General features: G+C 43.1%; 1 protein-coding gene across 3 annotated transcripts; it reads right to left on the minus strand.

Moving 5' to 3' along the window:
- Window positions 1-5,932: 5,932 nt before the first annotated feature.
- On the minus strand, window positions 5,933-12,993 carry LOC102368872 (zinc finger and SCAN domain-containing protein 12-like). 3 transcript variants are annotated; one of them, XM_025206169.1, is made up of 3 exons: window positions 12,830-12,993; window positions 9,994-10,168; window positions 5,933-9,035 (listed from the first exon to the last, which is right to left on the minus strand). In XM_025206169.1, the coding sequence occupies exon 3, from the start codon at window positions 8,927-8,929 to the stop codon at window positions 7,766-7,768; it is 1,164 nt and encodes a 387-aa protein (XP_025061954.1). In that variant the 5' UTR covers window positions 8,930-9,035; window positions 9,994-10,168; window positions 12,830-12,993; the 3' UTR covers window positions 5,933-7,765. The 3 variants fall into 3 exon arrangements, with proteins under 3 accessions (XP_025061954.1, XP_025061955.1, XP_014376206.1); XM_025206170.1 differs by lacking the exon at window positions 9,994-10,168; XM_014520720.2 differs by having other exon boundaries at window positions 9,994-12,993.
- Window positions 12,994-13,036: the final 43 nt, after the last annotated feature.

Raw genomic sequence — 13,036 nt, forward strand, 5'->3', positions numbered from 1 at the left:
GCATTCCTCACTCTATCTGGGGTAAGTTGCAGAGAGGGGTCACTCTCAGGATTTTCTCCCCTCCCAGGGTCTCTGTTCCAGATTATATCCCACCCCTTTGCTTTGCAAAGTTTGTTCTTTCCCCCTACATACAGTAGGCAGATGCAGGAACCTTTGATTTAGCTCAAAAGACAGTAGCCTGTTCTTTTGTGTCAGGTGCTGAATCAGCCTACAAACCCAATATTCTCTTTGTGTGGTATGCCCAGATAGTGACAACTTAAGGCTATAGTCACCCTGCACTCAGATACCATTAGAGTACTTATAATTATATAAGTATATTATAATACATTAGAATACTACTGTAAGAATCAAAGAGTCTTTTGAAGTCTTTATATAATCTATTAACAGCTCCTGGATGGAGAGTACAATTACACAGTCTTATTGCACAGTGGTGGCCTAGCTATTAACTTTTAGGGCCTGAGTTTGGAAAACATATGCCTATTTTGAATGTGCAGTTACTATAAAATACCATGAAAATTGTGGATTTGAACATACAAATGATCTATTATGCTTTAACTGTTTGTTTATACATATTTTATGTATAGGCATGCAACGAATTTATAAAATCAAGGGCTGATTCTCCGTTGACTTGTATCTTGCACAGTAATTTACACAAGTATAGAGTGAATGCAAAATGGATGTAAAACACTGCTATATTATTTAGACTGTATTGCTAACCTACTTATGTAAATGACTATACAAGGTGCAGGACAACAGTGCACTGAATTCTTTAGAAATTAAGGACTTCTCTACACAGAGGAGTTACACCTACTTAACAAAAACAATTAGCTAGATCAAGGCAGCCCCTCTGTGGATACTGTTAAATAGATTTGAGGATAACTAGTAATGATGTAGGTTGCTTCAGGTCATAACCAAGTGTAAAAGTGCTCATTCATAAAGATGCACTAATTTAACTATACTAATGTAGTTAAATCAGTGCAATTTCTATGTGTAGTCTGGGGCCTCAGACATATCCCACTGGGACTGTGCATAGTGGCTAGCATTCACTTTGGATTTGGATTCGGCTGATTCGGGGGACAGTGATTTGATTCAGTGATTTGAATCACTGTTCCAAATCAGTTCAGCCGCAAATGATTCAGAGATTTGGCTGCTGCCGAATCAGCTGAATCTACGAATCACACAGGCCCCATCCCTCGCCCGCTCTCAATGGCTGCCCCGCCTGGCCCCAGCTCCCAGCTCTTTGAAAGAAAAAAGCCCCCATTCACCAGCTCCTGCCCAGCAGGGGGTGATCCCCGCTGCCTCCCACTGCACTGGGGACTCTGCCATGAGCCCCCCCAGCCCCCACCCACTCTCCCAGCCCTCCCCCATGGCTGCCCCATCTGCCCCAGCTCCTGGCCTTTTAAAAAAAACAACCCTGGACTCACCAGCTCCTGCCTGGTGGGACAGCAGCCCCCACAGCCCTGCGCTGCATGGCCCTGATTTGGTTTGGATTCAGAGATTCGGCCACCGAATTGGTCCAAATCTCCATCGAATCAAATCAGCACCTGAAACTGCACACAACCCCACATCCAACCTAGGAAAAAAATTAGTTTCTTGATATCACGTTTTAATAACTAGTTTAAAGGATAAGACACTTGTTTCCCCATCACTTTTGTTATTTTTTTAAAATGTAAATGCTGGTCCTTCTCCCAAGGCAGATATCCATATTTTGTGATATAGACACCTGGTATTAAATCTTGCTGGCCTCTCTACTTTGAGACTGAGGACTGAACAGATGTAGGAATAAGCCTATCTTTTTATTTTTAACCCTTTCAGATTAGGACTAAGGCACATATGTCCGGGTGATACATTACTGAAATGACTGTACCAGTTTTGTGGATAGAAAGCTCCCATCTCAGGATTAGTGTTCCAGCACCTCTCACAACTACAAAGTCCACTTTACATAACTGAAAATAAAACAATGTTTTTTTTCAGAAATCTTCTTTCCCAGGTTGTCTTCTCTCTGAGCTTACAGTGAACAAACTGTTCAAACTTAAGTATATATCACGCCAGCCCATCAGTGACATTTCCTGTTTCTACTAGTGGCTCCCAATCTGTGTTACAGATCATGGACATGTTTCAAGATGCAGTCAAGAATTCCTTTGGGGTATTCAGAACCTTTTTCCATTACCAAAACTGGAAAAAGCAACAATCGGTTATCTGCCTAGCTGTTTGCAACTATGTCTTTGTCAGGTATAACCTTGGTGAATAATTAAATTTGCTAATGTATAAAGCCTCAATTTAGCACTGTTCTTTGGCCTGACTTCTTGCATGAATGGGAACATAAAAAGGTATCATGCTGAAAGTCAGTTAATGATACAAGAGTGAACTGCAGTAATCTGAAAATATTTAAACAATAAAGATGATGCAATGAAGGATTGTTCAGTACTAATACATAGAAATCCCCATAACAGAGAAGAAATGAACAACATAGCTATAAAAGGAATGGGACACATAACTAACTTTACTTGTTGCACTAGCAGAGTTTATTCTCACCTTTGTTTCCTTGATATTGTCCTTATAAAGTTTTCAGGCCATCAGTCAGCATTGCCACAGGAAAGGCGTAAAATCAGAGCTAGAAGGCTCAGTGGGCCAACATGAAAATAATAAAAAATGTTAAGACACAAATGGTCCACAACAGGAAACTATAGGAAAACTCCTACTCTAGAAAATAATTTAATACAGGGAAAAATAAACAGCCATATAGTTCCTTGTAACTGTTCAGTCCCAGACTGTACCTGCTAACTCAGCTCTCCAAGATTTCCATATATAAGAGATTCAGGGAAGGCATCTTCAGCACTGGTTAGATTTGCAGCCTGCTAAATGAAAATGACAGTAAATTGGTTTGGGGTGGATGAACTCTCCCACTGCTGGAAGCAAAGATATCACTGGATATATATTTTACGTGTCCCATAGGATAAAATGCAAAGTAGGAAAGAGAAAATTTTCAAATAAAAAAAATCAATTAGTAGTCTGCTAAGGTACTTTCTGCAACATAACAAGTGAGGCTGAGGAGAATGACAATAGTTAGCTGGGGAAAAGAAAGCAGAAGTCAATGTCCAAACTTCATTTCTCTTAAGTACCATCTAACAGCCACAAGAGATTATTTGCATAGCTCAGGTCTCAGATAACTGAAGTAGGAGCTTCTTGCATTGATTCCACTGATGTCTCAGAGCTGGATGCATTTATGCAAGCTGGACAAATGCTCCATGTCACACACTATTAATATGTAAAACTATTTTCCCTTCCCAGCTTTTAGAAATGGATGAACTCAGACCTAGATGCACAACAGCAAATTTGAACAAAACATAAGTAATTTCTATTGAGACCCCCAATATTAGAGTTCTGCAAGGAAGTGATGTCACTGACCAGTAATATTTGCTCTCACTTTCTTTCCCTTTTTCTTACTACATTTGGTCACCTAAATGGCCTGCACTAACCCTTCTAGCACCCCAGTGTGCCACCATGATACACTTAAAGTTTGGAAAAGCTTTCAGAATATTTCATACCCAGATCAGATACACTGCAAGGAAGATTACCTTAAACACATGTTCTAAACTCAACTAAGTGGTGAAACCAGAAGAGCTCCTGTAATTCTGACTCCATGCACTGGAATCAGTGGCAGTTTTATTGGATGGGTGAAGAGACATTTCACAGGAGCCATCATACTCTTGTTTAATTTTTATTTTGCACATCCCAACTGCTTTACATCACTCTGAAGGTTTTATTAGCCTTTTATGAGCCTACCACAGTTTTCATTTATATCATCTTATAACTTCTCAATTACTCACTCCTTTGGAGCCTTTTCAACAACACTAGACTCACTGGCACTAATTCTACCAATTGCATATCCTATCTCATATATCATAAATCCATAGATGTTAGGGGCTGGAAGGGACCTTACAAGATCATCAGGTTCAGCCCCTCTGTAATTGGGCAGAAAAGACTTATCAATCAATAAGCTTATCAATAATGGATTCTTTGGTATTTTTTTTCAGGATTTTAACAGGGACTGAGCTCAAACTGATTGGCCTGTAATTCCCTGGGTCGTCCTTTCTCCCTTTCTTGAAGATAGGCACCACCTTGGCCCTCTTCCAGTCTTCTGGGGCCTCTCCCAAGCACCACGAGTCCTCAAATAGCTTGGCCATAGGTCACGCGATTATGTCAGCCAGTTCTATTAGCACTCTCAGGTGTAGTTCATCCAGTCCAACTGACTTGTAGCTATTCAGCCTCTCTAGGTATTCCCCCGCAAGATCTTTGCCAGCTATGGGAGGGTGATCACCTCCACCTTGATCATGCTGTATCCTGTCAAGCAGTCTAACACCCTTGGACTGGAGGAATACCGATATGAAGTATTCATTAAGGAGTTTGGTTTTGTCCCGAGTGTCAGTTATCAGCTGTCCCATTTTGTTCATCAGGGGCCCTATGTTCCCCATATTTTTTCTCCAGCGTCCTACCTACCTAAAGAAGGACTTTTTGTTGTCCTTGATTCCAGTTGCCAATTTGTATTCAGTTTGTGCCTTTGCTTTCCTAATCTGCTCCCTACAGGTGTCAGCTATTGCTAAGTATTCCCCTTTGGGGGTAATTTCTGACTTCCATCCCTTATAAGCTTCTCTTTTTAAATTTCCAGAGGTCAAGGACTTCCCTATTGAGCCAAGAGGGTCTTCCAGCCCTTTTGCTGCCTTCCTTACAAAAGGGAATGGACTTCCTTTGGGCTCCTAGGATCATTAGGAACCTAGGAGCCTAGGATCATTCTTTGTGCTCCTAGGATCATTAAGAACTCTAATGTACATATTTTAATAGCATTAAACTTTTACCATTTGACTCATAACTTGTTAGTTGGGTAACTAAAATGTTGGCAAGCCAGAATAATAACTAATTTTAGTTGGTATTTCAAGACAGACATAAATGGCTTCCTTCGATAAGTTATATCAGCAGGTTTTGCACACTGGTATAGTGCTGTGAGATAGACCCACCATTTCACATCTGATCTGACACCAATTGCTTGAGTGTGGCTTGAGAGCCTCTCTTAATACTTATCTGCCCTCACTTTTTTGCACAGATCTTGCTGACAACTAAATGAACCTACTTAAAGAAAGGCATCTATACAGATAGAAAGGTATTTGATACTGGTAAATATGGCTTGGATACCAAAACATCTTTATATCAATAATACCGTGTCCACATTAGAATGCTGCACCTATGCATCTAAATCTAGTTTTCAGTTCAGTCAAGGAAAACCCGAGTGTAGACCAACTGCTAAACTACACCCCACCCTTATTTAATACTGTTGGCACTAACCACAGAATTGAGTTTGGAGAAGGACCCTGTATTTTTGTAACAAATACATTAGCTGGCACATACATAAGACTACAAGTTATATGTTTAGATTTGCCTATATTAGAGAGGGAGATCATTTCAGTGGCATGGACTACACAGAGCATTTGACTGTCACATTGTCCCTGCAGCAGTTAAGCAAGTCTGTTTGGCATCACTGTTTTTGATATATCAACATGCAGCAAACCATAAAATCCTAGGTTTTTTACTGATTCTGAGGAACCTTGAAACCAACCTTCCATAACATTTCTAGGAGGTGGGCTATTGGTCATTCTTCTAAGGACATGAACTCCATTGTTGGATGAAATTTTAGAGCATCTATACTTGGGCTCTGGGGTGGAGGTGGGGGGCACTTTAATTGGAGTGGCTCTGAGAAACGCTCTAATTAAAGCGCACACAGTGTCACATGTATACAGTGTCCTATGCTTCAAAATGGTGGTGGAGGTGCTAGAACTAAAGCTCGTTCAATGAGCTTTAGTTCAAGTGCCCCCACTGCCATTTTGAAGTGCAGGGACACTGAATAGACACGACGTGGAGGCTGCTGGAACATACTAATTAGCAAGCTTTGAAGCAGACACCCGACGTGTACAGGTGCTCAAAGTGACCAACTGAACTGGTGAAGCTGTAACAACTGGCTTCCTATCTGCAGTCAAAAGATACAAGTTAAAGCAGTTAGACTTGAAGTTACACGTTGCACTTAGACTATACTAAATGTGGAACATTAAGCCTCATTAAAATGAGAACATGCTGAGAACAGTTGTACATTAAGGGTTAATACTGTTGCTTACCTGCACAGCTCTGACTTGCCACTAGAGCACGGCTAGGAGCCAGAACACCTGGGCTCTATCCTTGCTCTCTGGGAGCAGTGTATCCTGGGATGCTGGAAGACTGCAAATTGCTTTATCTCTGTGGAGCAGACTGCTATTACCCTAACATGAGCTAGGAAGCACAGCCCAGAGTTATTGCTTCACCTAAAGCAGCGTAACTTTTAAATTTTTAGAGGGTATTTAGCATGAGTTAACAAGCCTTAATATACGGACACTTACATTTAAAGTGTCTTTAGTATTGTTTAAGTGTAATGAGTAACTTCACCCTTATTCTGAGCCAAGACCCTCATAGAAAGCATTGCAAGAGCGTGATACAATCAGGTCTTGTAAAACACTTTGATCAGCTGCTGTGTGGATGCAGGATGTCACATAAGAAAGGTTCCCTGACCTTTGTAGAAAGTTTGACCTAAGTTCTACAGATATTATAGAGCCTGATTCCCACAGCAGCCTGATTGTGATTTGTGATTCAACAGCCTGATTCCCACAGCAGTCCAGTGAAACAATGTTTATTCAGACACACAACCCCAAATATCCCCTTAGGCAATACATAAGCAGCATGTATAGGCACATCTGTTAACTGTCTGATTTATTAAGAATCTGGAATTCTTTTTAAAAACAACAGACACAATGCTTCTCTTTCAAATAAAAATACTTCATTAAAAAACATGAAAGAACACACAAAGAGAAAGTGTGGATGGGCCAGCTCCAACTAAGTGGACTGTGCAGTCTTCACAAATGTCTGCAGATCTCCAAATCTAGTGCTAGACAGCAATCACATTTTAAACAGTAATACCAACCAAATCAGAGACAAGGACTGCAGATGAACGCTGTTTAAGCCAATGGTTCTCAACCTCAACAGACCTGAGGCACCCCTTGATGGAATCGAGGTGCCCCTCAACAGACTTGTGGCATTCTGTGGAAAATGCCAACTCTTAGTTTTATATATAGCTATAAACTATATCCCTGAAGTTCTTAGTTTTCACTTTCTTTTACTATAAAAAATAATAGAGCAAATCCTTCTGCTGTAAAGAGCTCAAAAAGACCACAACAGAGTAGAATATTCATAAAGCTATGGATTCCTATTTGAAATTTCTCGGTTTGCCTTGTGAATCACGTTTGCACACCTAACCGTGCTAATATTGCACCCTTGAAAGGATCCTGAGACACCCTGGTTGGGAATCACTCATTTAACTAATAAAATCCTTGAGAAAAGCTGAATTTGGTTCCCACCCACCAGTTGGGTCATTTATGACAATACACAGCACTTGTGAGGGACTTTATGCTTAAAATATCTCCTCCATTACACAATGGCAATGAAAGCTATTTCCTTTTTTAACTGATAAGGATGGGTTCAAAAACAGTCAGCACCATCTTTGTGGTCAGAGATCATAGAGCTCCTTATGCAGCAGTGTATTTTTACTAGGGTTATACTGGCCATCTTTAGGAAGGGGGCTCTGGATTGGCCTCTGTGTGCAGCATGGGGCAGATCTTCTAACATAGCTGAATAGGTCTCATTCAGATAAAGGGAAATACTGGAGACTGCATTCACAGAGGCCTACACACTAAGATTTGTCCATCCTATGTGTTCGCTCATGCCTCCTTAGAGTACCTGACTCAGTGAAGGAATGACCACAGTAAGCACAAGAATAGGGTTTCTCCCCAGTATGGATCCGTTGGTGGCGCTGTAGTGATGCCAGTCGTGTGAAAGTCCCTCCACACTCTTCACAATAGAAAGGGCGCTCTCCAGAATGAGTCTGCTGGTGCCTTTTTAGTCTAAGTAGTTGGACAAAGGCCATGCCACATTCCTGGCATTTATATGGTTTATCTTGCCGGTGGATCACCTTATGTTTGGATAGCAGATTGGATTTACGGAAACCTTTGCCACATGTGGGGCAGATATAACATTTTGACTCTTCTTCCCCAGACTTCTGGTTTTCTGAAAACTGTTGATCACTGTCCCCATTACTATGCTGGTTTCGGTGCACTGTGGACCATGGGTTCCTAACCATACCACTTCCCAAAATTACCATAGAGCGCTCTATCTTGTGTACATTGCGTAGGTGCCTCCAGACATCTGCCGTGCGGATGAAACCTTTGTCACACTCTGGACATTTGTGCGGCCTTTCACTAGAATGAATGAGCTTATGCATTCGTAAGTTTGCAGCTCGGAAGAACTCTTTGCCACAGACTGGGCATCGGTATGAATTCTCTGTCAAGTGGATCTGCTTGTGTTCCTTTAATTCACTTAGGTCCTGAAAAGAAGTACCACACTTCTTGCATCGATAAGCTTCTCCAGAGATAGGCTCTAGTTCCTCCTCATCAAAATCCTCAATCAGAATGGTGTTTTCATCATCCTCACTTAATCCATCCTGAGGTTCCTCTGACTGCTCTGAGGAATAGAGTTCCAGATCCTCATCTTCACACTGCAAGTCAAAGTTGGTGCTGGAGGTGACAAAGACCCCAGTTGTGGTCTCACCTCTCTTCTGATAATAGGTCTCATAAGTCTCTTCATCTTCACACTGTAATTCTACAGGGAGTTCTTGCTTACCTGAAGGTCCAGCAGGGCTGCAACTACGACTGGATGGTTGTGAGTAGTCTACCTCAACCTTGAGCTGAAGGCTAGATTTACAAGCTCCCTGCTCAGAGGTCTGGCTGGACTCATCTGAATGCTCCTCACCTGTGTCACAAGTGTCATTATCAGACTCCCAGTCCGCCTCCACATCCATCCTGTGATGTCATTCACTGTTTTCACATATGGCTTAGTGGGGTGTAAGCTCACCAAGAACTTAAGAGTCTTTCATGGCTGGTCCACAGTTCATATCACAGCCTTCCCTAAAAAACATACGGGATTATTTCAGAGACCACTATAGTACAGCTCCTTTTCGGGTGAACAGAGTAGTATCATGGATATGTGCATTAGTTTCACCATGGAAGAAACTGACTCATTATATGGCTATGGTCATATGGAATGTTTCTAAAATTTCATAACATTAAATTCTTTACTTAGTTGGATCTTACTGCAAATTAAAAAATATAACAAAAACCATTTCTGGCTTATGTCACCTTACAACAAAGATTTAGCATGCATCTTCTACTCTGAGTATTTAGGTCTTGAGTTTCCCCTTTCATAATTTAGAAATTATTCCCACTTTTATTTGTACTCAACGCTTCTCGACATTTATGTTGCCATTAGATGTGATTTCTCTTAGGTCTGAGACCCAGACACACAAAATGCCCAACAGCAATGCATATTTGGTCAGAATACACAGAGGAAATAGCAGAAACATGTGTTATTGTTGTTGTTTTTTGAGCTACTTGCATGTCTAGATTTTTCCCCATGCCTTCATAGAATAGGCTCTCTCACTTCTGGCCCATGCAAGTTATATGGGAGTCTAATACAATTTTTAAATAATTGAAACTGCACCCATTCAAGATGCTAGTGCTTATTGGTTATGTTGCTTTGTACATTATTTGGCCTATTTATTTTCCAAGCATTCTGGTGCAGAAACATCAGATAATTCCAGGTTTCCATGAGCAAACTACAAACTTCTCTTTTCTTTCAAGAAGGTTTGGAATTGAGATATTCAGACTCACTACACTGAAAACCTTAAGGTTCACCACCTTATGCTCCACCTAAAGGTTAATATTAGCACTGTTTTTACGTTGCAAGGGAGAATAGATTTTCCATGAGTGAAACTAGGCGTAACAGCCACAGGCATTATCTTTCTGATGCTGATTGCATAACACACGCAGAGAGATCCAGCAATAGTAAGTAGATCAAATAACCAACCCTGTAGCAATAAGCAGCTGTATGCGGAGGCGGAGCCCAATGAAGCTGTATGTGCTCATACTGCTCCCTTACAGGTCATCTGAGACAATGAAGCACTGTGATTGCTTTGGCGCATCACCACAGCTCATAATTATGAAGCTCTTCAGGACTTTCCAGACCACTTGACAACTATCAGCTGGCACCACATAGAGAAGAAAGAGACATAATTCTGGAGAAATAATTTGTCAGAGAAAAAGGTACAACTACAGAAATAATACACGTCAGATACAACTACAGGAAATGGCTAGGTTGCAATGGGCAAATAATTTTGGTGAAAAGCTAGCAAAGTAAGATGAGGATGGTAATACAAGGCAAATTCATTCCTCAGAATGAGGTGTTTTGATCAAGAATTTGAAGTTAGAAAAATAACAATAATCTTTAAGGCTGTTATTCTTGTATGTTGTTCTTTCAGACCCTATACACACTATAAGCATAAGAATTCTCTACAGCTGGCCACCCAGAATATCTTTAAATTCCCTGGAAAAGCTCTCTTTACAAATGGCAGTGGACAGGAGCTGTCTGAACTGGCCCAAAGGAATCTCTCTGAACCACATGAAATTCTTGCAAGGAATGTGCTGATATCAAGTGTAGTTTAAAACAGCATTTCTCAACCTGTAGGTTGTGACCCAAAAGTGGGTTGCAAGAATATATGAAAGTGTCATGAACAAATTTAAAAAAATGGATCAACAGACTTTAAAAATGGAGAAAAATGTGGGAGACTGCAGCTTTTCTCTTGCAAGCTGTCAGAGTTCTGGACTGCAAGGGGCTGCTTCGGGCCTCCTCTGCCCTAAACACTGAGGGGCTGGGGCCTAGGGGGCAGTGGGTTGGGAGTGAGGGACAGTGGGTCAGGACTGGCCATTGATGTTTACAAATGAGTGCTGGTCTCACCCAAGATATGTCTGCATGGCATAAGGCAGTGCTGTGCAGACACCAGAGCCAACCCTAGAAACAGAAGCAGTATAGTGACAGCAGTGCAGTACTGTGCCCTGACTATCTAGGTCAGGGCTGTCTAAATTTTGGGGAACTGGAGACTACAGACGTAGAAGCTACACTATACACAGGCCACAGACCTACGCAGGTGGGTGGGTGCTCTGCAGTTCCCTTCCAGCATGCAATCTGAAGAGTGCTCTGCCCGACCCTTCTTGCAAAGGGCTGCTTGCACAGCTCCCCCATACCCATGCAGCACAGGAAGCCTGGCCCTACCCACATAGCACCTGAGGAGAGTGGTCTGCATGCACAGTGTGCACAGCTGGAAGTGGGGGGAAGTCAGGCAGCCCAGTACCCCTTCCATGCTGAATACATAGCACAAGCAGCCTGGATCTACCCCCGGCTATGAGTGCCACACAGGCACCTTCCTTGACCCCCACCTCCCCATACATGCCATGTGCACAGAACCCACCCACGCCTGCTCTCCTGGCTTCACGTACTACCCACCTACAGCGTGGGCAGCCTGGCTCCCTTTGCTGCCAGCAGCTCAGGCACTCTAGCTCACTCCTACCCACTGGGGCAGGAGCAACTGATGGTAGGGAAGTGGCAGCTGGAAGCCTACAGGTTGCATGCAAACCCTTCAGGAGACACGGTCTGCCAGCTAGACAACCATGAACTAGGCAACAGTGCTCATCGAACTGGTTCCAGCACCACACTCTTGTGGCTATATTGCTTCCAAAACTGGGAATTTCAAGTACCTGGGCCATTTTAAGTTGGCTGGTGACAGATGAAGTTCTACAATAACTTGATTTATGGAAACATTACCTCCAGGTACCAAGAGACAATATATCCTCATCCATGGATATGGTTTTGGAACCACGTATAATCAATACAGAACTTCACAAACTGCCTTTACATACGGAGATAAATCTAGTTTTGTTTTCATAAACCCTTATTATGTGCATGTCCTGTCAATTATCCCTTCAGTTGAATACTTATGCTTCCCTACATGTACTTCTTTCCCTCCTTTCTATGGTCTTTCCATTTCCTCATTCTCCTCTTCAAGCTATTGTCTTACCTCCTCCTACACGGCCAAACACCTCACAGGACATATTCCGAAGCAGTAAACTGTTTCAGTTTGTAGGAACTTGCCCTGAACCTGCCCGACCCAATGATGCACATGGCTTGTTCCCCGCTGCAGGCATTAGGTGCGGTTTTTCAGGGCACAGTCGCTGAGGGTTCTGCTTATGGTAGAACCTTAGAGACGAACACATTCAGAAAGGCACAAGCTTTTGTCTATCAAAGCAATGGCTGGCACCTATGATTGCTTATGCCTCTCTGATCACGTTAATCGGAGTGCCTTGACATACGTTACACTTATGATGTGTTAACTGCACTTGAAGCACCAGCACCTGCACGTTCGAGCAGTAAAGGATGTGTAGCAAAGACAGAGCTTCGGTTTTAAGTCGCACACATTCAGCTATCGTGGGACTGCTCCAAAGAGATAAAAAACAGTTCTCACGGGCTACAGTATGGTGCAGGTGCTGGAATTAAGAAAGAGCCACTGCCCAGTATTACAATGCAGCTGACTCAAAGCTCTGGTGCGATGCCGGGGCTTGGCCCACAAAAGAGCTGTTGGCTGACTGCAGACGGCTCCAGCCCCTCTACATCATAGCTGGCAGGACCGTGCGACAACTTGGACTGAGCGTGAGCACATGATAACGCCTGCTGCCACCCACATCACTCTCAGGCCAATGCAGCATGAGGAGCTGAGTACTGCCTGCCACATGCAGCCCTGCCTCGGGCGACCGCCGCCAACGACCTCCCTCAGCCTCCGGCTGGCGCCGTACAGGATTCGTGACATTCTCACCCTTGGCCATGGCCTGGCAGCGCTGGTCGCTCCATCTCCTGGTGGGAACCCTGCATCTCCAGGCCTGCGGGATGGAGGGGGCAGAGTAGAGGGCTGGGTGGACCCTGGCCCACGATCAGCCCCACCCCAGGATCAGCCCCTTCTCCCACACCCCACTCTCAGGCTCGGCCCCCCACACACACCCCCGCCCCCATGATCAGCCCCCAC

Source organism: Alligator sinensis, unplaced genomic scaffold (assembly GCF_000455745.1).
Source record: "Alligator sinensis unplaced genomic scaffold, ASM45574v1 scaffold471_2, whole genome shotgun sequence".
NCBI classification, from domain to species: domain Eukaryota; kingdom Metazoa; phylum Chordata; order Crocodylia; family Alligatoridae; genus Alligator; species Alligator sinensis.